The 21,950-nt window shown below is 35.6% G+C and overlaps 1 protein-coding gene across 1 annotated transcript in view; it reads left to right on the top strand.

Moving 5' to 3' along the window:
- Positions 1 to 21,950, top strand: part of CWC27 (CWC27 spliceosome associated cyclophilin) — a 193,739-nt gene that overhangs the window by 12,982 nt on the left and 158,807 nt on the right. The window contains exons 3-10 of the mRNA XM_032336143.1: positions 253 to 365; positions 2,812 to 2,955; positions 4,376 to 4,474; positions 5,330 to 5,433; positions 7,151 to 7,220; positions 16,034 to 16,113; positions 17,318 to 17,351; positions 18,501 to 18,655. Coding sequence (XP_032192034.1) covers positions 253 to 365; positions 2,812 to 2,955; positions 4,376 to 4,474; positions 5,330 to 5,433; positions 7,151 to 7,220; positions 16,034 to 16,113; positions 17,318 to 17,351; positions 18,501 to 18,655 — 799 coding nt within the window. The remainder of the gene's footprint in view (positions 1 to 252; positions 366 to 2,811; positions 2,956 to 4,375; positions 4,475 to 5,329; positions 5,434 to 7,150; positions 7,221 to 16,033; positions 16,114 to 17,317; positions 17,352 to 18,500; positions 18,656 to 21,950) is intronic.

Genomic DNA, 21,950 nt, shown 5'->3' with positions numbered 1-21,950 from the left:
TATATTTATTATATTAATATGTAATCTGGAGTTGGAGAGAATCTTGGAAATAATTACAATACAACCACCACCATGCTTTTTTGTAGAAATTGTACTATTTTGAGTAGACATTTTAGGGTAAGTAGGGAAGAAGAGCTTTGAGTTATGAGCCTATTTAATAGTGTGAGAAAAAAATCTTGTGACTCTAATACTAACTCTCAAAGCTATACACTTCGTTTTAGACTTTGCTAAATTATTTTAAATTTCTTTCAGCATATTATGACAACACCATTTTTCATAGAGTTGTACCTGGTTTTATAGTCCAAGGGGGAGATCCTACTGGCACAGGGACTGGTGGAGAGTCTATCTATGGAGCCCCATTCAAGGTGAAACTGAATTTTTATTGTTACTTATTTGCAAATCAGTTTGGATTGCTTAATTGAAAATGACTGTGCCCCACATGAAAAAAATGCATTTCACATTAGTGCACAAAATCTGGTACCTGTCACATGTTTAGGATTATCAGGTATAAGAGCAGCACTTCCCCTGTCAAGCATTCTGGGTTGTCTTATTGCTAGCGTTTACACTAGGTTGAATTCAGGTACACCTGCTTGTGGTCATGAGGAAAATGTGAGGCAGGAAAAAAAACTATCTTATGTAATTCTTGATATCTGATAATATCTGATCTCTGAAACTCTGTAAATGTAAAAGATTTTTAGAACATTTCATATGCCATCCTATTTTAAAATATTTTATTTAACACTATATGGAATTTATATTAATCTGTTTGGACCATTATAATAAAATACCACTGATGGGTTGGCTGAAACAACCCATGTTGTTTGCTTAAACAACAGCAGTTTATTTCTTACAGGTCTGGAGGCTAGGAAGTATGGGTCAACTTACTAGCATTCAGTTTCTGGTGAAGGGTCTCTTCCTGGCTTGCAGATGGCCACCTCCTCGCTATGTCTTCACATGGTAGAGAGAGTGAACTTTGGAGTCTCTTCCTCTTTTTATAAGGGCACTAGCAGTCCTGGATTAGGGCTTCACACTTATAACATCACTTAACTTAGCATTATCTCCTTGCAGGCCCTGTCTCCCATACAGTCACACGGAGGGTTAGAGCCTCACTATATGAATTGGGGAGACACAATTAGGTCCAAAGCAGAACTCATTCTTAATTATGCACAACAGATGTTTGTAGCCTAAAACACACGTCATAACAGGAAATCACAAGGGGGACAGAAGAAAGAATTAACATAAAAAATGTTAGAAAAAAAGTGTATTAATTAAGAATAGGTCTGTGATTTATTAACTGCCTACACAGATCTAAAAAGAAAAAAAAGAGCATTGTAGTTAATATTAATATCAGTGGGTTCAAATAAAAACTACAATTTAGGTTATTTATTAATCTGATGGTACTAATGTCATGTTCTTTGTATGAGTAAACATCGGTAGCTCTTAAAATATGAGAATTTTTAAAGACATCATGTTTATATGAATGAGATAGAGGGTCTGGAGTTTCTTTTAATTTTTTACTAGGTCACTGTGTGATTCTTGAGAAAAATATTTGAACTGTTTGCTTTAATTTCCAGATGATAATGACCTTAGAAAATGAGGAATGGCTATAATAAAAAAGTCTCAAATGTCACTAAAAACTACTTTGCATTTTACCAAATTAACTTGTCTCATGATTTTAGAGCTTCCATCTAGTAGAAAGCATTCCTTTATTCTGTTGTTCAGTGTAACAGTATAGCACTTTCTCATAATTCCTTTCTAAATTGAGATTTTTACTTATTATATAATACCATTATCTTGTTAAGTTTTTCAGTTAGGCCACTTTCGATACAGTATAAAGAGTTATGGCTTTTTTGTTTTTTTTTTTAAGATTTTATTTATTTATTTGTCACAGAGAGAGAGCACGAGCAGGGAGAGTGGCAGGTAGAGGTAGAGGGAGAATCAGGCTCACTACTGAGCTAGTTGCCTGATGTGGGACTCGATCCCAAGACTCTGGGATAATGACCTGAGCTGAAGGTAGATGCTTAACCGACTGAACCACCCAGGCATCCCAAGTTATGACTCTTTGTGCTCAAATCTTTAACAATTACTTATTAAGGAAAAATAACTTTCCCTCTGAAAAGCACTGATTACATCATACGTCTGTATTATAAATGAGTCTAGTATCAGGTCTGGACAGAAATTCTGTTAACTGAGAGACTAATGTATGTTATGTAGCCCTACCATAGCAAGAAATCCACTTTAGAGAGGCTTGCTCTGGTTCTTTGGAAAACTGGCAAATGGGAGCAGTGCCAGTTCAGAAAAGACTCAACAAAGACCTTTAAAAAAAGTAAAGCACATAACACAATTAAGTAGATTCCTTGAATTAAAAAACAAGAAGAAAGCCCTTTTTTTAAGACCTTTAGAATGGAGTGGGGAGGGGCAGTAGTTGAAGACCCTACAATGACTCCAAGGTAGTGTTTTTGGAAAAGAAAAACAGAAGGTTCTAAAAAGTTAGATAACTTTAAGGGTTGGATAAAGGGGAATGACTTAGAAATCTCTTCCCCTTTGAGTGCCCTTCTGTGTAAATAGGCAGCTTTCCCATAAAATGGGATACATTTGTGGTTGAGGATATTTAGAAGATGCTTACAGGCTAGTGAAGTCGAGTTTAACATTAGAGAAGGAATAGGAAGTATTGGATTTGATTATACTTGAAAATCAGTCAAATAAGACTTTAGCATTTTTGATTGGAAGTTATACAGAACCTGGTTAACAGAGTAGGAAGAACCTTATAACTGAGGTCATTCACTAAACTTTTTTTTTTTTATGCTTCAGGATGAATTCCATTCCCGGTTACGTTTTAATCGGAGAGGACTGGTTGCCATGGCAAATGCTGGTCCTCATGATAATGGCAGCCAGTTTTTCTTTACACTGGGTCGAGCAGATGAACTCAACAATAAACATACCATTTTTGGAAAGGTTTGTGTCCAGTTATCTTCAGCTTCTTTGATAAATATGACCAACTTATCTAGGAGCTGCCCTCATAAAAATATTCCCTGGGATATTTATTATTTCTAAAAATGATGGAATATATTCCTTTTACAATGAACTATCAGGTACCACCTTTATTTTTGTTTGTATGTTTCAAATAAGTCATTAATTATGACTGTAAATGTTCTTTTCTAAAGTCATACTGATGATATTAGCTACTATATTGCTCATCTGATAATTTTTGTGTTTTTAGAAATCTAGGTAACAACATTTAGTAGTTTAAAGTTTATTTTTGTCAATGATGAATTTCTTAAGTGAAGAGTGGAAGTTGTGTTGACATTAAACCATTTTACCTGAAATATTACTTTGAGTAGTACCTATTTAATTCTGTTCACATTTAACATCTTTCTTTAAAAGGGGATTCTGACGGTTTTGTTTTTTCATTCTCCCTTCTAAAAAACATATTTCCACGTTTTAACTCGTAGGCATGTTAGACATCACTAGTGTATCAGCTCCCTCTACTGGTTCAGTAGGAATGGTTTCCCCACAGCCTAGGCAAAACTGGATTGTGTGAGGATGAAAGGGAAAAAACAAACTGAGCACAACTGGAAAATTGGTATTATTTTAAAACTCCTGAGAAATGTTGAATGAAAGGACTCATGCTGAAAATGTTGAATGAAAGGACTCATGCTGAAATCTGGTTGCTTAAAACTTAACAACATAGGTTAAAATATGCACATTTGAACCACTATAACACAGGTTGTCTGATGTTCGTAGATTTTCCTTCCTACTGTTTTTAAAAAATAAAAACATATAATGAAGTGAGATTTAGATTGTCATTCTGCACCACTTCTTACAATTGCTAATATAGAACTTTCACATTAGAGACAAAGTGTAGCATAGTAATAAGAATTCAGAAAGGCCATCACTGTTGGCTCTGTAACTTCTTTGAATCTCAGTGTTCTTACCGAGAGAAGGAGGATAATGGCAGTACCTGCCGTTAGGATATTTGTGAAGATATAACAAGATAATGTCTGCTAAGCATTTACAGGTGGTACTGTTATTTGCTTGTTCCACCCACTTCTAAAATCTGAATTTGTTTATTTTGTTTAAATGAAAAGTTGTCATTCGGTATGAGGTTACTTGGCATCATATCTTCACTTTTAATAAAACCTGATGTTAAATATATATTGGAAGTTTTCTTGAAATGTTATTGAGGGATTGAACTCCCTTTATGCTTTTTCCCCTTGAGAAGAAGTTCCTTTATTTGCATTATTTAATGCATAGGCTCCTATATAAAAATATGAGATTTCCTCTTAATTATTGAAAAAGTATTTTCAGAAGCCCTCTCTCATTTCAGAGAATGAATGTAATAGTTTACAGCTAGGTTTTCTGTCTTGTTTGATAGGTCACAGGGGATACAGTGTATAACATGCTGCGGTTGACAGAAGTTGATGTAGATGAGGATGAAAGACCACGTAATCCACACAGAATAAGAAGCTGTGAGGTAGGAGCATGCTGTCCAAGATACAGCGCTTAAATTATCACATAAGAGAAGCGGGCGTTAGTATTTTTATTTATTTTATTTTTAAATTTTTATTATTTTTTTCTTAGGTTTTATTTATTTATTCATGACAAACAGAAAGAAAGAGAGGCAGAGGGAGAAGCAGTCTCCCCACTGAGCAGGGGCTCCTGATGCAGGACTCGATCCCAGGATCCCGGGATCATGACCTGAGCTGAAGGCAGATGCTTAACCATCTGAGCCAACCAGGAGCCCTGTTAGTATTTTTAAACTGTTGGGTAAAGGCTTTATACTAAATCAACATCATAATTCGGATTTTGTCTCTGTAATTTAGGCACAATTTCTGATTTAAGAATTTTTTTTTTTAATTGAAGGTTTTGGTTTCAAAGATGAAACTTTAGCTGATAATCCTGTATATGAAAACCTTGACTTATAAGGGAACATTAGAAGAATTAGGCTTATTTAGCTCAATGAAGTACCTTCCTGGGTAATGTTAGAGTGATCCTTCATTGAGGAAGAAGGTCCTTAGAAGCATTTGATTTGGGGTCATACTCTCTGAGTTTGTTTTGCTTACTCTAGGTATTATGTTTTATTGAATGTTTTTCCGTTTTGTGAAATCAGGATAAAATACCTTTTACCTAATTACACATAGGATTATCAGGAAAATCCAGCAAGGCCATGTAAGTGGAAGTACTTTATGTAGTAAATATATCACTAGGCTTATAATAGTTATGTGAGCAAAAAATACAGAAGTTAATATTAATGCAATTGAATACTGGTTTTAATTTTTTGTGAAATTTTTAAAAATGGGAAAATGTTTTCAAACTATTTTTTCCATAGGTTTTATTTAATCCTTTTGATGACATCATTCCAAGAGAAATAAAAAAGCCAAAAAAAGAGAAACCAGAGGAAGAAGTAAAGAAACTGAAGCCCAAAGGCACAAAGTAATCAGAAATAATAGAATAATAGAAATTCATTCATTTTGTTTCCTTTTGTAACAACTGTTTAGTTGTAACAACTGTTTAGTGAAGGAGAGGCCAGTGTGGACTGGGGAGATATCTGAATTATGAGGTGTTTTTTTTTTCTAAATATGCATTTCTTTTATTAAAATACTATATGTAACAAGCTAAAGAAGTATTGTGTCACATGTCTGCATGAAATCTGTATTAATATTTATGATCACTATAGCAGTTATTTATGTAAATGAGTTAAGAATTTTTGTGTGGTTTTTTTTTTTTTTACTTGTTTTTCAACTAATATATGCTCCATGTAAAGAATTTGGAAAGTCAAGTATGAAGGATATAATGACTGCATGGTTACATAATTTAACTTTTCACTCCTGTTTTGGAGTAAGTAAGTTACAGTATTTTGTGAACAGTATTTTTCATATTATTAGTTTTGTCTATTTTATTAAAATAGGTATCAGAGAGTTAGATTTCTACTTCCTCTTTTAGTGAAGTATAGCATCCACATTAGTGATTTTAGTATATTCATAGTTGTTAGAGTCAGACGTTCCAGGTACAATTCTGCCTGACACCATTTATAAGAGCAAAGTGTGTTCATATTTCTGAGCTTCAGTTTCCCCATCCTGTAAAATGGAAATTATAATTACAACATCTGGGTGTTAGGAAGAGAAAATGAGCAGGGGAATTTGAAAACACCCAGTGGCATAGGTATTCAATCACATTTGTTTCTCTTCCATGATACCCTACAGTATAAGGAAGTTAAGCTGCTTTTATAAACTGTCAAATGTGAGCCACTTCAATAAGCAGTTGATGTTGTGGCAAAATAAATTCTTATATGGTAGTGTATTTGATATTCTTCTATTTTTTGATTCATTGCTTTTGACTAATTTACCTCTGGGTGAAAGGTCAGCATCACCATATTCAGGTACAATATTTCATCACTGTTATTTATCTTGATATTAGCCCAAAAGCTGGGTGTTTTTGTTTTTGTTTTTAATTCATAGCAAATATATTAGGGATGATATGGTAGTCTTTGATTGCATCTAGGTTTTGAAATAAAAAATTCTTCTTGTTGCCAAATCTTTTATTTTTTCAGTATTTGAGAGAGAATTTTAATAACTTGCTATTTATCTTCCTTGGGCTCTCTTTAGTTTGAAGGCTCAAAGAAAACAAACAGTTTATTCTTCCCCATGGGCTATTTTTTGTTATGTTTACTGCTTATATTTTTTTTATTTGACAGTGTTGTGTAACTTATCAATTTCGAAGTATTATGACATTTTGGAAGACACTAGCTTAATTGCTTCCCATTTGTAGTGCTCTCAGGGCTATATATTTATTAGGTTTCCAGAAAACTCCCATTTTGCTAACCAGTTTTTATAAATATAAAAGGCTTAATTATTTCTGTCATGCTTGACTTAATATATTTAATGGTAGTGCTGAAGATGGATTTTTGGTCATTAGGTTCATCTAATATATGAATTTCTTTGGTCTGAGGCCAATGCCTTAACATTATGCTGAAAATACAGGTCCTTAGTATATTTCTGCTGAATGCTAAGTCATATTGTGTATTCCTGAACAGTTAAAATGTGTTCTTGTAAATTCTGTTTTATTGCCTTGAAAATATAGTATAAGTTTTGCTTAATTTTCTTAATTTTCTTTCATTCTTCTTTCCTTTTTTCTTTCTTTTTTTGATAAGAAATTTTAGTTTACTTTCATTTGGAGAGGAAGCTGAAGAAGAAGAGGAGGAAGTTAATCGAGTTAGTCAGGTAAAACTCTAATCCCTTTGTTCTGAGTTATGAAAGATATAAGGGTCTCTCTCTCTCACTCATTTTTGTATCTCCTGCTATATATATGGCACAGCATGTTTTCCACCGTACACGGTCAGAAAGTGTTCACTGAACTGTTTTGTAAAATGATTTGTTGTCAGTAATATTTGCAATTCCTAAGCTGATATGCCCTCTTGAAATTAGAGTTTTATGGGGTTTTTTAACAAGCTATTTTTTTTAAATTCAGAACTAGAGTTAAAAAATGATTCAACCTTGTGATTTAGATTTTAATTACTATTTAAGTGTTTTGCTAGATGATAATGATTATGATTGTTATTATAATAGTGTTGGACCAAAGCTTTTATATTCATTTTAATATTATCTGTATATTCATTAATGTCATTAATTTTCATCATTGCCCTTTAAGATAGGTATTATCATTAGCCCATTTTACCCAAAAATAAATTAAGGTATAGATAGGTTGTAATTTGCTCAGTCACACAGCCAGTAAATAGCTAGAGCTGGGATTTGAACCATGTAAGATACATGTATTTGGATTATAAATCCACTCCTGGTCTTTTACCCCACCAATGCTTCCATTAGGCCTTTAAGTGTGGTTTTCCTGAATACCACTTTTGACACAATACTCATTGCTGAAACACCTATGCCTTGACAATATTTAGAATAGTGAGTCTGTTAAATACACTCCAAGAAAATCACCTTCAAGGATTTTTACTCCCAAAGATTCTGCTATGTATTCCCTTAAATGATGAAGAGATGAAAATTTGGAGAGTCAAATCTAGGGAAGGGGCTGGTGTGCTGGGGTAGCCTTTGATACAGGAAGTTCAGTGAATTATAATAATAGTGGAGGGTTGAGGGACACCTGAGTGGCTCAGTTGGTTAAGGGTCTGATTCTTGATTTCATTTTAAGTCTTGATCTCAGCATCGTGAGATTGAGTCCTACATTGGAAGATTCTCTCCCTACCCCTCCTCCCTCTCTCAAAAAAATTAATTAATTATGAATAATAGTGGAGGAATGGAATGTAGAGTTTTTTTTAAAGTGGATAGTTCCTGGGGTGCCTGGGTAGCTCAGTGGGTTAGGCCTCTGCCTTCGACTCAGGTCATGGTCTCAAGGTCCTGGGATCGAGCCCCACATCGGGCTCCTTGCTCAGTGGGAAGCCTGCTTCTTCCTCTCCCTCTGTCTGCTTACTTGTAATCTGTCTCTCTGCCACGTGAATGAATGAAATCTTAAAAAAAAAAAAAAAAAAGTGACTGTTCCTGTTCTTACATCTGTTTGTAAAGAAAATCATAATGCCTTTAAATTACTCTTCTGTAAATAGATTACCTTTCTGCAGTGTTTAAAAAAGAAAGAAAGAAAGAAAGAAAATTAGTGAATACAGAAACCCAAAGGGTTAAAAGTTCTGTTGTAATAATTAAAACTCTGTAACTTAGCCCTGTCTTATTTGCTTAATATAGTTACCTATTTCTAACCAAAACTAACAGTAGCACTAGTTTAAAAGCACATTATTTTTACCCTGGTGTTTAATTCTTTATCCATGTGCTTCCCTCATAATAGAGGATGGTTTTGATAGGCTAATGTTGGGCATTTAGTAAGCACACTGCTTCTACCCTTTGCATTAAGACACTGAATTGAAATGGACATGTGTAAGAAATGTTCTGGTCATGACTTTTTCCTGCTGTCTTCAGTATTCCAGAGTGATATATTTGATACCATGGATTCTCACCTTCCACCTGTATACTAGTATTCTGAACTCTGGGACACCTGGACAAATATTATTTCTGGCCTCTTATCTGACATTCTTGATTTCCTTTAGGAAAAATCTCTACTTTAGATGTCAAAATTAAATTCATCTTTATATGAAAACCTCCTTTCCCTAGACCTCTTCAGCATTATCAGTCATTCCGGTACCCTTCTTTAGATGTTAGTGCACTAGTCTTGCCTTATTCATGATTTAAAGTTCTGCCTTATTAAAATGAAAGATATAGTATATGTCATGATTGTCTGGGTATACTTGTAAATGGACAAAACAACAAATGTTAGATCTGGAAATTGCCAGTAGTCCCTTTCACTGATGTTTTCTAAAGATGTCAAGTTCAAGTGCCTTCCCCACAATCCTCCCACTCCTGTTTTTCCTTTTGCTTGGATTAGGTTCTCCTTTATTTGGTTAGTTTTTGTTTTTCCTTTATGATTTAACTCCACTATCAACTCTGGACTACCTCCACCCATCTCTGCCCATCTCCTACCCAGGCTAAGTTTAACTTCTTCCCATGGTAATCTGTGGCCATCAAAGCATATGTTAGACTGTAATTATTTTCCTCTGCTACCTGTGTTAAATATTTATGTTATGTCACCTCTATAACAACCACATGCTAGAGATGTTAGTACTCCTATGTAAGGGAAGAAATCAATTCTGAGAAAGGTTAAATCACTTGTGCAAGACCATGTAATTAGGAGGTGGTACAATCAGAATTGCGAACTTAGCTTTCTATAGCTATTTATGTCTCTAATATGATCTTGAATGCTGCAGAAGCTGCTTCCTTTAAGCCCAAGCCGTCTAGAAGACTGGCGGGAAATTAAGCTGGTAGCACAGCATTCTGTGGTGGAAGGCAACTCAGTGCAGTCAGCCCCTTACCCTTTCCTAACTCACATGGAGTCCTGACTATTAGGCTGAGCAGCCTGAGGAAAGCACAAGGGTAGGAGAAGGGAGTTTTTCTGTTAGTCTTTTTGTGAGTTAAATTTCTGGTTGAAAGTATGTTTTGCTTACCCTTACTTTGAGATCAACTTTACTAGGAAGTTAGTTTGAATTTTTTCTATTGTAACAACAGTATGTGTTATATGTTTCAAGCATATGTTACTATGCTGCTTACTATTATACAAAGTAAAACAAAATGTTTAACTTACACTGACTATAGTGAACTTGATAACCCCAAAGCAATCTGTGTTTGCTACAAGGTTGAAATGTGCAAGGATACCACTGCAGATGGTATTGGCTTGTCCTTTATGTCGCCTCAAACCGGAAAAACACTTCAAACAGTGGAAAGACTAAGTAAATTCATTCCTTTTTGCCAAGAAAATTGCAACCTACAGTACATTATCATGGGAGTAGTATATGCCTAGTATTGTGTCATCGTATTTCTCTCATCTGACTGTACTGTGTGATAAAGTTTTCAAATGTTTGCTTCTGGGGCGCCTGAGTGGCTCAGTCAGTTAAGTGGCTGACTTCGGCTCAGGTCATGATCCTGGAGTCTTGGGAATGAGCCCCATGTCAGGCTCCCTATTCAGTGGAGAGTCTGCTTCTCCCTCTGCCTGCTGCTCCCCCTGCTTGTGCTCTTTCACTCTCGCTGTACCTCACATAAATAAATAAAATCTTTAAAAAAACAGTGTTTGCTTCTGACTCTCAAATCTCTATCTCTAGGCTGGCTTACTTTTCTTTTCTCCAGCTGCCTATTGGCCATCTCTCTATGTTTAAATATCTTCTAGTAACCCAAGTCCTGGCCAAGGCTTAATTCATTATCTTTGTTTCCCAGACTTTTCTGTTTTGTGACTTCGTTTTCTACTCCCTGGTATCAGTATTCTCTAGAGAAGAATTTTAGATCCTGACTTTTTTCTTATTCTTTCTCTGCAAAACCAATTTGTTGCACTGTCCTACCAATTTTTCATCCATGACATATCTCAGATCTATTTTTTCCTTTTAATTTATTTTGTTACTACCCTCATTCAGGTCTTTATTTCTAGCCTCTGCTGTTGCTCTAGTCTACAGACTTGTCTCCCATCTCCTTGCTTTTCTTTCCCTTTCACTCATTACCATCAGGACAGTCTTCCTAAAACCTCATTAAGGTATCACAATTGCAGGGTGCCTGGGTGGCTCAGTGGGTTAAGCCTCTGCCTTCAGCTTGGGTCATGATCTCAGGGTCCTGGGATCGAGGATAATAAAATAATAATAATAATAAAATAAATAATAATAAATAAAATCTTTAAAAAAAAAAAGATAGCACAGTTGCTTTCTGTTGACTGTAGAAATAAGACTGTGACTCTCCATTACCAACTTGGCCCTTTAGTTAAATACTTCTTAGACCACTTAAAAACCACAGAAATGTCAGATCCAACACTGTTTTAAAAATTAAAAATTAAAACCTTACACCCTCCTCAGACCTATGGAATTAGAATCTCCAAGGGAGGAGCCTGGGAAGCTATACTTGTTTTTTTTTTTTGGTGGAAGCTATACTTTTAATGAATTCCTTGGAATTCTTAACAGGGAAAGGTAGAGAACACTGTGTTAGCAGATCTGAACTATTTGCTGTTCTGTATATATGTTTTGTGTTTTTCTTTCTGTATGTCTTTTTTCATGTTCTTTTCCCTGCATGAAGTATCCTGTCCCATTCTGGATGTCAAAGTCGTATTTATTTTCAACACATAAAATATCATCTTTTCCAAATGTCTTTTCTTAATCATTCCTTTTTCTTATCTAACGTTTGTCTGGCTTGTAATGCTTACATTTCCCTTTTAAAAATATCCATTTTGTTTTATTACACAAGAAACATGACTGTGTTCTCAATGTATACTAAAACATTATACCCTTTTCTTTCTGCCCTATTAAGTGTGTAGAGTCCTAGGCTGTGAGCTCTCTGTTGGTAAACTGCCATCGTTGAGGGGCAGTGTGTTGGAGCAGAAAGACATGGATTTGGGATCATACACACTGATACTGGCTCTTCACTTTCCACTGATACTCTGTGACTTTGTAAAACTTAGGCTCTCTGAGCCTCAACTTTCTTCTTTGTAGCATGAAAATACCAGGAACCATTTAGAGTTGTGAAATAAGGAAGTGGATAGTCATTACTTTGATTCAATATGCAATCTCGGAAAATGGTTTTGAAATTTAAACGTCTTAAGCAGTATACTCTATGTTATAATTTATATTTGATTCTCAGAAAGCTGAAGAATATCAATCTTTGGTATGATTGTGGTTATTAGGCAGAAGGTGCTAAAGCAGTCTAGAGGGTTGACAAAAAAAACTTTACCAACAGTTTAGCTTTCTGGGGTTGGAAGCCTTAACTCAGCACAATGGCCTGACTGTTCTTCCTGAGCACTCCCACTGGGTCCTGGATAGTAGCTTGAGCAGCATTTAAGAGCACTTGGGTACACGTGTATATCATGATCCCCCAACAACCGATTCTTCTCTACATGTGAATGCATCTTGGCACTTTGTACAGAGTCTTTGGCTCACAGAATTCACCTGTTTTGTCTGTTTATATAATAAAATGAATAAGTTTAGCTTGAGAAAATAGATCAACGATAAAAAGAAATCATTGAAGTTTATTGGCTTAGAGGAAAGGAAATTTCTCTAGAGGGCATGAGATGAATTTTAGAGTGAATCACAATGGAAGTACAGTTTATTTATTTTCCTTTTGTACTGTTATTCAGACTTTAAGAACCTTCTAATACATTTTACCTTTGGAGTAAAATGAAACCTTGGTAAGAAAAAGGAACACTAGCCTGAATATTGGAAAAGTATGACCAATAGATAAATTTCTTTAAAGTTAGCCTTACTGTTTTAAACACATCTAATAATTAGAACCAAAGTCAAGTTAAGTATCTTTTACAAAGACTAAGAACAATTTTCAGTTACAGGGCTTGCATGAAATTAAATATTTGCAGAGGTCTTAAAAATAATTTGTTTCATTATTCATTTACTTATCAAGTTTCTTTTTTCAGTGACTCCACAGTATGTTAAGCTTTATTCCAGAACCTGTCTAACATCACAAGTTAATAATTGGTAAAGTCTGAATTGGGGCTTTGCTTTATCTGAAAGGAGAAAGAAGATGGAGTCCCCTCTGGTTTATGGATTACCAGTGTGGGATTACAGACACTACTTCACCCCACTCATTTATTCATGACAAGGTACCTCTCCCACATGGGTTAGCTTTCCTTCCTTATTTATTTCAGTATCTTTCTACTACCTGATAAAATCTCTTTTAGAATAATAGAATTTTATAGCTCAAAGGGATCTAGTCCAACTTCCTTGCTTTATAGATGAGGAAACTGAGACTCTGGTTAAGTGACTTGCCAGACTGACTTAATTTCCTTTTTGATAGGATTGCATGATAGAATGAGGCCGTAATAACATATTTTGAGTTCCAGAGAGTACATTGTCAGAGTCTCTCATCATAGTCTTGTGGACAACATGAGGAAATTTGATCTGGGAGATAGTCTAGTCAGATGGATTTATATCTGATTGAATACTTCTGCCCAAAGAGTGCTTTGTTGTCAACCTGCGCATGATTATTTGAACTAGTCAGTTAAAGTGTAATAGGAGTACATATAAATTCTATGCTTGAGTTTAATGCAATCAGCTGAATAGGTATAAGACTTAATAGCCTGTAAGCTCTAGTTGAATTATTAAGAGTAAGGTCTCTGGAATAAGAAATTTAACATTCTTTGCATTTTGGGTGATCACGTTTATAGCATTTTGTTCAGTTCAGAACGTATTTAAGAAGGATACTGACAAAGAAAAGAGAAAGAGGGAGAGAGAGAAAGGGCAAGAAAGAAAGAAACTGACAAACTAGATGCATTCAGAAGAAGGGAGGATCGTGAGGAGGACGGTGATAAAGCCAAGAACCACTCCACATGGAGAATGCTTGAGGAACTGGATATACTTTGGAGAAATAAAAGCTAAGTAAAAATATGATCCTAGGCTTCAGACATTCAAAAAGTTTTTATGGAAGATCCCTCCTTTCATTTTGCTTCTTAAATGTTAGTTTTATTCAAATGTCTCCACTGGTTTAAAGGTTACTCCTGAATCTTTGTATATAACTTAAAAACAGATGTCAGAAAATATTTTTCAAGTGAGAGCTTACAATCAGACAAGTAGTTTTCATGAGGCAGGTTAAATGGTAGATTCATTATAAAAGTATCACAATAGCTAGATTTAAAAATACTGATTAAGTTGTGCCACACTTACAGTGATACACATAGTATTTCTCTCACTGCAAGATATGCCAACATTTTACCTCAAATCCCAAGTTATAAGAAGGCTTTTTCCTCACCCCAAAAAAGTTATATTGATAGACAAATACACTCACTGCTTTTGAAAATAAAGTAAGAATATTTTGTCATATTCTTGTTTAGTCCAAGAAATTAAGCTTTCCCAGGAGGTTAGGATTGGTGGGAGAGGAAGTGGCAGACATGGCATGGAGAGTGCCACTAGGCCTTTTGCACAGAGGTTGTAAGAAGTGTTGAACAGTCTTTTATATAAACTGTTTTTGCCTCATTATATTGTATTAAACTTAATCTTTCTAATTGTTTACATTGAAGTAATTTTAAAAAGATGTTAATATATTTATGTTTGTCTCATATTTCTGCTGTAACTAATTACCATAATTTAGTGGCCTGAAGCAAAACAAATTTAATATGTTACAGTTCGGAGGTCAGAAGTCCAAAGCAGGTTTCACTTGGCTCCATATTGGGGTATTGGCGGGGCTGCCTTCCTTCTGGAGGCTCTAGGGAGAATCTCTTCCCTTAACTTTTCCAACTTCTAGAGCTCATTTGCATTCCTTGGCTTGTGGCCCCTTCTTCCATCTTCAAAGCTAACAACAGACCATAGCTTCTTTCTTATGCTTTATCTTTATGAAACAGACTCTCCTGCCTCCCTCTTTTACTTGTAAGGACTTTTGTGAGAACACTGGATATACTCTGACAATCCAGGATAGTCTCCTCATCTCAGAATCCTTAATTTATCTGCAAAGTCCCTTTTGCCATGTAAAGTAACAAAGTTACAGGTTTTAAGAACTAGGACGCGGACATCTTTAGGGGGCCATTATTGTACCTACCAATCTCTTTGTATTTAAACTAAGCTCTCTGTAGTTCTAGAAGGTAGGACTAAGATTAGTTGGATGGTTGGAAATTACACATAGATTTTTTTTTCTCCAATTACAGAGAGAACTGTCCAACTTTAGGAAACATTTGAAAAGGAGTGATTTGTGTGTATGTCTAAGGAAAAGCTCCTTTCAGGTGTTGAAAACACTGGCTGAACTAGTTAGCAGTGATGTCAAAAAGATTCCTGCATTGGGTGGGAGACTAGATTAAGTGGCCTATAAGATCTGTTTGTTTCTAAGTTTTTCTGTCTGTGCTTCAGGTCAAAGAATGTAATAGGATTCTTCAGAGAAGCAGAATACATGTATACATGTAATTCTGTGCAGTATGGCCTATGTGTTTGAAAAACAATTGTGTGCATTTATTTCAAATTACTCTTGTGAACTATCTTCTAAGTTTTACTATCTGGGTCAAAGAATTAGTTTAGCTGTATGTATATCATACATACAGCTAAAGCATACCAATCATAATATTTGGAAATAGTAATCAATAAACTTATTTTGAAGGATTTATTACTTTTAGGAAGAAAAAGTATTTTTTTAAAAAGATTTTATTTATTTTATTTGACAGATAGAGATCATAAGCAGACAGAGAGGCAGGCAGAGAGAGAGAGAGGAGGAAGCAGGCTCCCTGCTGAGCAGAGAGCCTGATGCAGGCTCAATCCCAAGACCCTGGGATCATGACCCGATCCGAAGGCAGAGGCTTTAACCCACTGAGCCACCCAGGCACCCCCAAAAAGGATTTTCAATCAGTGTGAGAGTTAGCTTCTTATTTGTAAAGCTTTAATTTATATTGAAAATTTCAGGAACATGTATCTTTTGTTAGCCATATTATAACAGTACTAGATTTTATATAAATGTGTTAACTTGTTCTTTTGGAAAACTTATTTCTTCTTATGATTATATCCTACATTTTTCCTTAGAGCATGAAAGGAAAAAGCAAAAGTAGTCATGACTTGCTTAAGGATGATCCCCATCTCAGTTCTGTTCCAGCTGTTGGAAGGTTAGTATGCTACAAGTGTGATCCTAAGTGATTCTCTGGCTCAGATATTTTCTTGCTGCCCTTGTAAGAAAAAAGACAGTTCACTCTCTCTTTTTTTAAAATATTTTTATTTGAGCGAGAGTGTGTGCCATGGGTGTTGGGAGTGCTGGAGGGAGAGGGTGAAGAATCTCAAGCAGACTCCCCACTGAGGGCAGAGCCCAGTGCGGGGCTCAGTCTCACAACCCTGAGATCACAACCTGAGCAAAAATCCAGAGTCAGACACTTAACTGACTAAGCCACCCAGCACCCTGGTCAGTTCTCTTAAGTGCAGTTTTTTTAAACTCAGACAAATAACGAAAGCATTTTGGTGATGGAGGTAACAGAGCTTCTAGCATAATGGAGGGAAGCATTCTGGCCCCTTTCATTTCGTCTTGCTATCTATTTCTTCTGGGCTAATTAAATTTAAAATTAATTGCTTAACTTACATCTTGGTAAAGTTTGAGTAGGAAACAGTTTGCTTTAAAAGTTTAATGTTTAATTCAGAGTTACTTTGTTAGCTTTTTCCTTAAAGCATTTTTGTGCCAGTTGGTACCATAGGTAAACAGGGCAGAGTTGAAAGGTTATGTGAAGAAGTCACCACATTTTAGACCAATCCATTGAGTAGTTCTTTCTTATACATTTTGGTAGTTATCAGGAAATGTCTCTCTCTGTTGCTTCTCTTGGAGAAGGGAAGATGTCTTCTGTTAAATACAGTTGCACATGATATATTGGGTTAGTGTCTCAAAGGGGATTAAAATGCTATTGCGTTGAGTTTAGCTTGTTTTCAAAAATTCTATGTAAAAAAAATCTTTTCTTAATATCCTTGTATTTGAAGGATTTGGTTTTTTCTGCTAGAGTACATCAAGCTGATGGAAAAAATTGTTCACTGCAGCCGTTTATTTATAAAAACAGCACCGTTAGTTGTTGTTTGCTTTTTTCCCATTAATTCTAGTTAATTTATATGTGTGCTCATGGAGCATTGTTCTTATTCTATTTGTAAAAATGACTCTGTTGTAGAATGTTTCTATTTGTTCTACAATTTCATTCAGAAATTCCTTTGTTGAGGTAGGTCTTTGAACTATTCATCCTAACAAAGTATTTCAAATTTTGAATGATCCTAGAATTTGAATAATTTTAGTAGTTTCACTTTGAGGCTAAAATTTTCCTGTTTTCATTCCTTTTGTAGTGAAAAAGATGATGCAGTAGGAGAGTCAACCAATGTAAGTATTAACTTTAGTATATAGTTTGAACAATTAATAGAAAATTCAAAATGTTTATAAAAATTTAATATTTTTCTTAAAAGGTAGTATATGTTACATTTATAATTATATATTTAAATTTTTGAAAAAATTAAAAATCTGAGAAGTAAATCATTTATTTTGATTGGAATATTTCCTTCCAAGCATATGTGTAGATGTGTATGTATTTCCCTACAAAATTGAAATCTTACATGTTTATGAATTGCTAACCTGTTTTTTCTCCCTCTCACTACCTGAATACTCAAAATTCAGATGTCATTGATTTTATTTTATTATGTTAACATAAGTTTAAATGTTGATGCATAGGTATCCTACATGGTGTATGGGAAAATGTTTCGATTAGTTATTTATAGTATTCCTTTATATACACAATTCTGAAGATCCTTTTTCAAGACTATGTTGATCTTTCTTTATTAGTTGTATTGGGTATTAAGGCAATAAAAAAAGACTTGAAGGTGATGAGAGGGCAGGCAATGCAGATACATGGAATATGAGTGTTTCGAGATAGAAAGAACACCAGCTCTAACTGGTGATTCTTATGATTTTATCCTACATTTTTCCCTAGAAAAATGGTGTTGCTGGCCTGGAGTTGTAGGAAATTATGTCCAGGAGGTATGGAATGTATAGGGTTGTAAGTGAGTTGGGGATCCACTGGAGGATTCTGAGAAGAGGAGTAGGTGGTATAACTAAGATTATAGGAGGAAATCTCAGCTTCTCCACCTCCTGATTCTACTGGAATTAATCTCTAGTTGAGGCCAGTCAACTGCCTGCAGAAGCCACATTGCCCACTGGGAAAGAATAGGAATATGGATAGACACAATATCCTGGGTAATACAGAGGGAGTATGGCCCGTGTTGCACAGAAGGGCTATGGGTTAGTGAGCAAACACCCCTTATTTGGGTATCCCATACTTACATAGTTGGCCTAGAGCAGACCCCAGGAGAATTCCCACCTGGAATAGATTCTTCAAGCCCCTACTAATTAAAGACAAAAGAAAACAAAAAACAAAACTGGCCTAGATAGAATGCAATGATGAGAGTCTGAGATGGATCTCTGGAAGTTTAAGGGGAAAAGGGATGCCTGGCAAATATTCCACTTCAATTTCTACAGGATGGAGAATATGAAGGTGCAGAGCATGATGAATATATTGATGGTGATGAGAAGAATCTGATGAGAGAACGAATTGCAAAAAAGTTAAAAAAGGACGCAAGTGGAAATGTTAAGTCATCTGGAGAGGGAGACGTGAAGAAATCAGTTAGCCGCAGGTGAGTCAATTACTGTGTGTCTGACAGGTGTCAGTTTGTCTTTTTTAGACTTCACTTTAAATTAGTATGAAGTCCTCTATTCAACTTATTTTTTTAAGCACTATTTTCATAATGTTTGATATGTATGCCATTTGTGTGTTAGCCTATTTGGAGGCCTAAAATAGATCATTTTTGAAGTACTTATAGCAGTGGTCCCCTGAGTCAAATTCTACTTCATTTCTTTCTAATCTCTTCTTTAAAAGCCACTGTAAATTTTCCTATGTGGGGTAAACAACATATTAGTTACATGTGGAAGGCCATGAAATGAACAGAGTGTTCTATAGAATAAAAAAAGAAGTCCTCAGGGACGCCTGGGTGGCTCAGTTGGTTGGACGACTGCCTTCGGCTCAGGTCATGATCCCAGAGTCCCGGGATCGAGTCCCACATCGGGCTCCCAGCTCCATGGGGAGTCTGCTTCTCTCTCTGACCTTCTCCTCGCTCATGTTCTCTCTCACTGTCTCTCTCTCAAATAAATAAATAAAATCTTTAAAAAAAAAAAAAAAAAAAAAAAAAAAAAGAAGTCCTCAGATTTAGGTGAGTAAAATTTGTCAAAATTGCTTGTGAAAGTATGTGGGCCTGAAAACATTCTTAAATATCTTTTCAAGTCTGATTCGTACTATATACATCTCCTGATCTCAGTGGTATCATGAAAGAAATGTCAGCAAATGTGTGATGATAGTTGTTGAGTTTTGTGACTCCTGAAATTCAATTTAATTGAAAAGCTCTCCTTTGTGATTCTGTTATTACAGCTGTATGGTATACATTTAAATAATACTGCTTTAACTATCTTATTATTTATTTGAGGGAGAGAGAGCATGCCCACAGAGAGAGAGTGAGAGCGAGAAACAGACTCTCTGCTTAACAAGGAGCCTGATGCAAGGCTCCATCCCAGGACTCTGGGATCATGACCTAAGCCAAAGGCAGATGCTTAACTGACTGACTGGGCCACCTAGGTGCCCCTAAATAATATTGCATTATAAAAGGTTTTCGGGGCACCTGGATGGCTCTGTCAGTTAGGTATCTCAGAGTCATGACCTCAGGGTCCTGGGATCGAGCGCTTTGTCGGCCTCCCTGCTCAGCAGGGTGTCTTCTTCTCCTTCTCCCTCTCCTTCTGTCCTTCCCACACAACTAGTTCTTTCTCTCTCAAATAAATAAGTAAAATCTTAAAAAAAATTTTTTTTTGGATTATACACATTTGTTGATAAAATAGATGTAACTACATATAAACAGTATTCTTTTTCTCTATTTCTGTTTTATATAGAAAAACATTTAAAAAAAGAAAAACTTAAAAATGAAAAACATTTCCATGTTTTCATTGCTTCACTCCCTTAATTTTTTCTTTATGTAACCAGAAAAGTAATTCCCAGAAATTCCCACTGATAGTATAAACTTCTATATTCAGAAATAGTAATTAAATATAGTAGATTACCTTTGGGCCACTATTGACAATATTTTAGCGCTTATACATCACATCAGCTCAGTAAGTTTAAGTCAGATTACATATACAATCAATATATTTTTTTCTCTCTTTCATTCAAGACATGCATTTTCTGATTATTAAGAGCTATGAATTATTTAAAGATTAGGTTTATAATGTGACAAAAATATATTTTCAGTTTTTAAAAAAGATTTATTTATATTTAGAGAGAGAGAAAGAGCACATATATGGGGAGGTGGTACAGAGGGAGAGGGAGAGTATGAATCTCTAACAGACTCCAAGCTGAGCACGGAGCCTGAGCACGGGCTCTGTCTCAAAACCCTGAGATCATGACCTGAACCAAAACCAAGAGTCAGATGCTCAACCAACTGAGTCACCCAGATGCCCCCATTTTTAGTTTTTAATAGATGAAACAAATAGTTGTTATGTTTAAGTGCTTAATTCCTCAATTCTACTGTCTTATTGGCTTTCATAACAATTTCCAGTACTACACCTGGCTTCCTGCTCTGTGAAATAAGAGTAACTCCTTCCACTTACTCTTTTCTTTTCCCCTCCCTGCCCTTTTGAGACCGATCCTTAGTTTCTTCTCCTCTGCTGCAAAGGGAAAGGAATCTCTCTACCCAAAGTGATTCCACCCTCTTTCCCATCTTTAGTTTTCTCTCTTTACTGGTTCCTTTCCTTCAGCTTACGAATAGACTTAAACCTCTCCCAGCATTCAAGAGTGAAAACAAACAAAACTATTCCATTTTATTTCCTGTTCCCACCTTATTACTTCCTATTTATTTCTAAATATCCAACAGTTAGATTCTCCCCCATCATTCCACTGAAACTACTCTCACTAAGGCCTTCTAATTGGCGATTCTAATGGCTGCTTTGCAATTTTTGTTTTTCTTGGTGTCTCTGCTGTGGAATATTGGGCATTTTTTTATCTCTTGTCTCTTGAAACCCATTTTGTTGCAAAACTTTGCTACTTAAATTGTGATCTATAGACTAGTAACATTAGTATCACTTGGGAAATATTTAGAAATACTGAGTTTCAGGCCCTGTCCCACACTTGAGGAATCAATCTGCATTTTACAAGAATCCCAGCTGATCTGTATGCATACTAACTTTTGAGAAATACTTTTCTAGAATACCAATTTTTAATTCCCCTGTTACTGGACTAGTTCAAGTTTGTATATCATCTTACCTCCAAGGTCAGCAACTTGGTAGTACCATTTCTGACTCCTTAGGGTGTACATATTACACCTTTCTTTTCTTTGTTTTTTTTTTTTTTAAGGAGATTTTATTTTGTTTTATTTTATTTTTTTATTTTTTTTTTTTAAAGATTTTATTTATTTATTTGACAGAGAGAGAGATCACAAGTCGGCGGAGAGTCAGGCAGAGAGAGAGAGAGAGAAGCAGGCTCCCGCTGAGCAAAGAGCCCGATGCAGGGCTCGATCCCAGGACACTGAGATCACGACCCGAGCCGAAGGCAGCGGCTTAATCCACTGAGCCACCCAGGCGCCCCTATTTTGTTTTATTTTTAAGATTTTATTTATTTCTTTGACACAGAGAGACAGACACAGTGAGAGAGGGAATCCAAGCAGGGGGAGAGGGAGATGGAGAAGCAGTCTTCCTGAGGAGCAGGGAGCCTGATGCGGGACTCGATTCCAGGATCCTGGGATCATGACCTGAGCCAAAGGCAGACATTTAACACCTGAGCCACCCAGGCGCCCCCATATTACACCTTTTTTTTACATGTCTGTGATAGTATGATGTTAGCTTATACCTTTCTTTCCTTCCTTATGTACCCTTATTCTGTACTTTTCTTGAAGT

This window comes from Mustela erminea, chromosome 3 (genome assembly GCF_009829155.1).
Source record: "Mustela erminea isolate mMusErm1 chromosome 3, mMusErm1.Pri, whole genome shotgun sequence".
NCBI classification, from domain to species: Eukaryota; Metazoa; Chordata; class Mammalia; order Carnivora; family Mustelidae; genus Mustela; species Mustela erminea.
The sequence above is the reverse complement of the archived record's forward strand: the minus strand, read 5'-3'. Positions and strand labels throughout refer to the sequence as shown.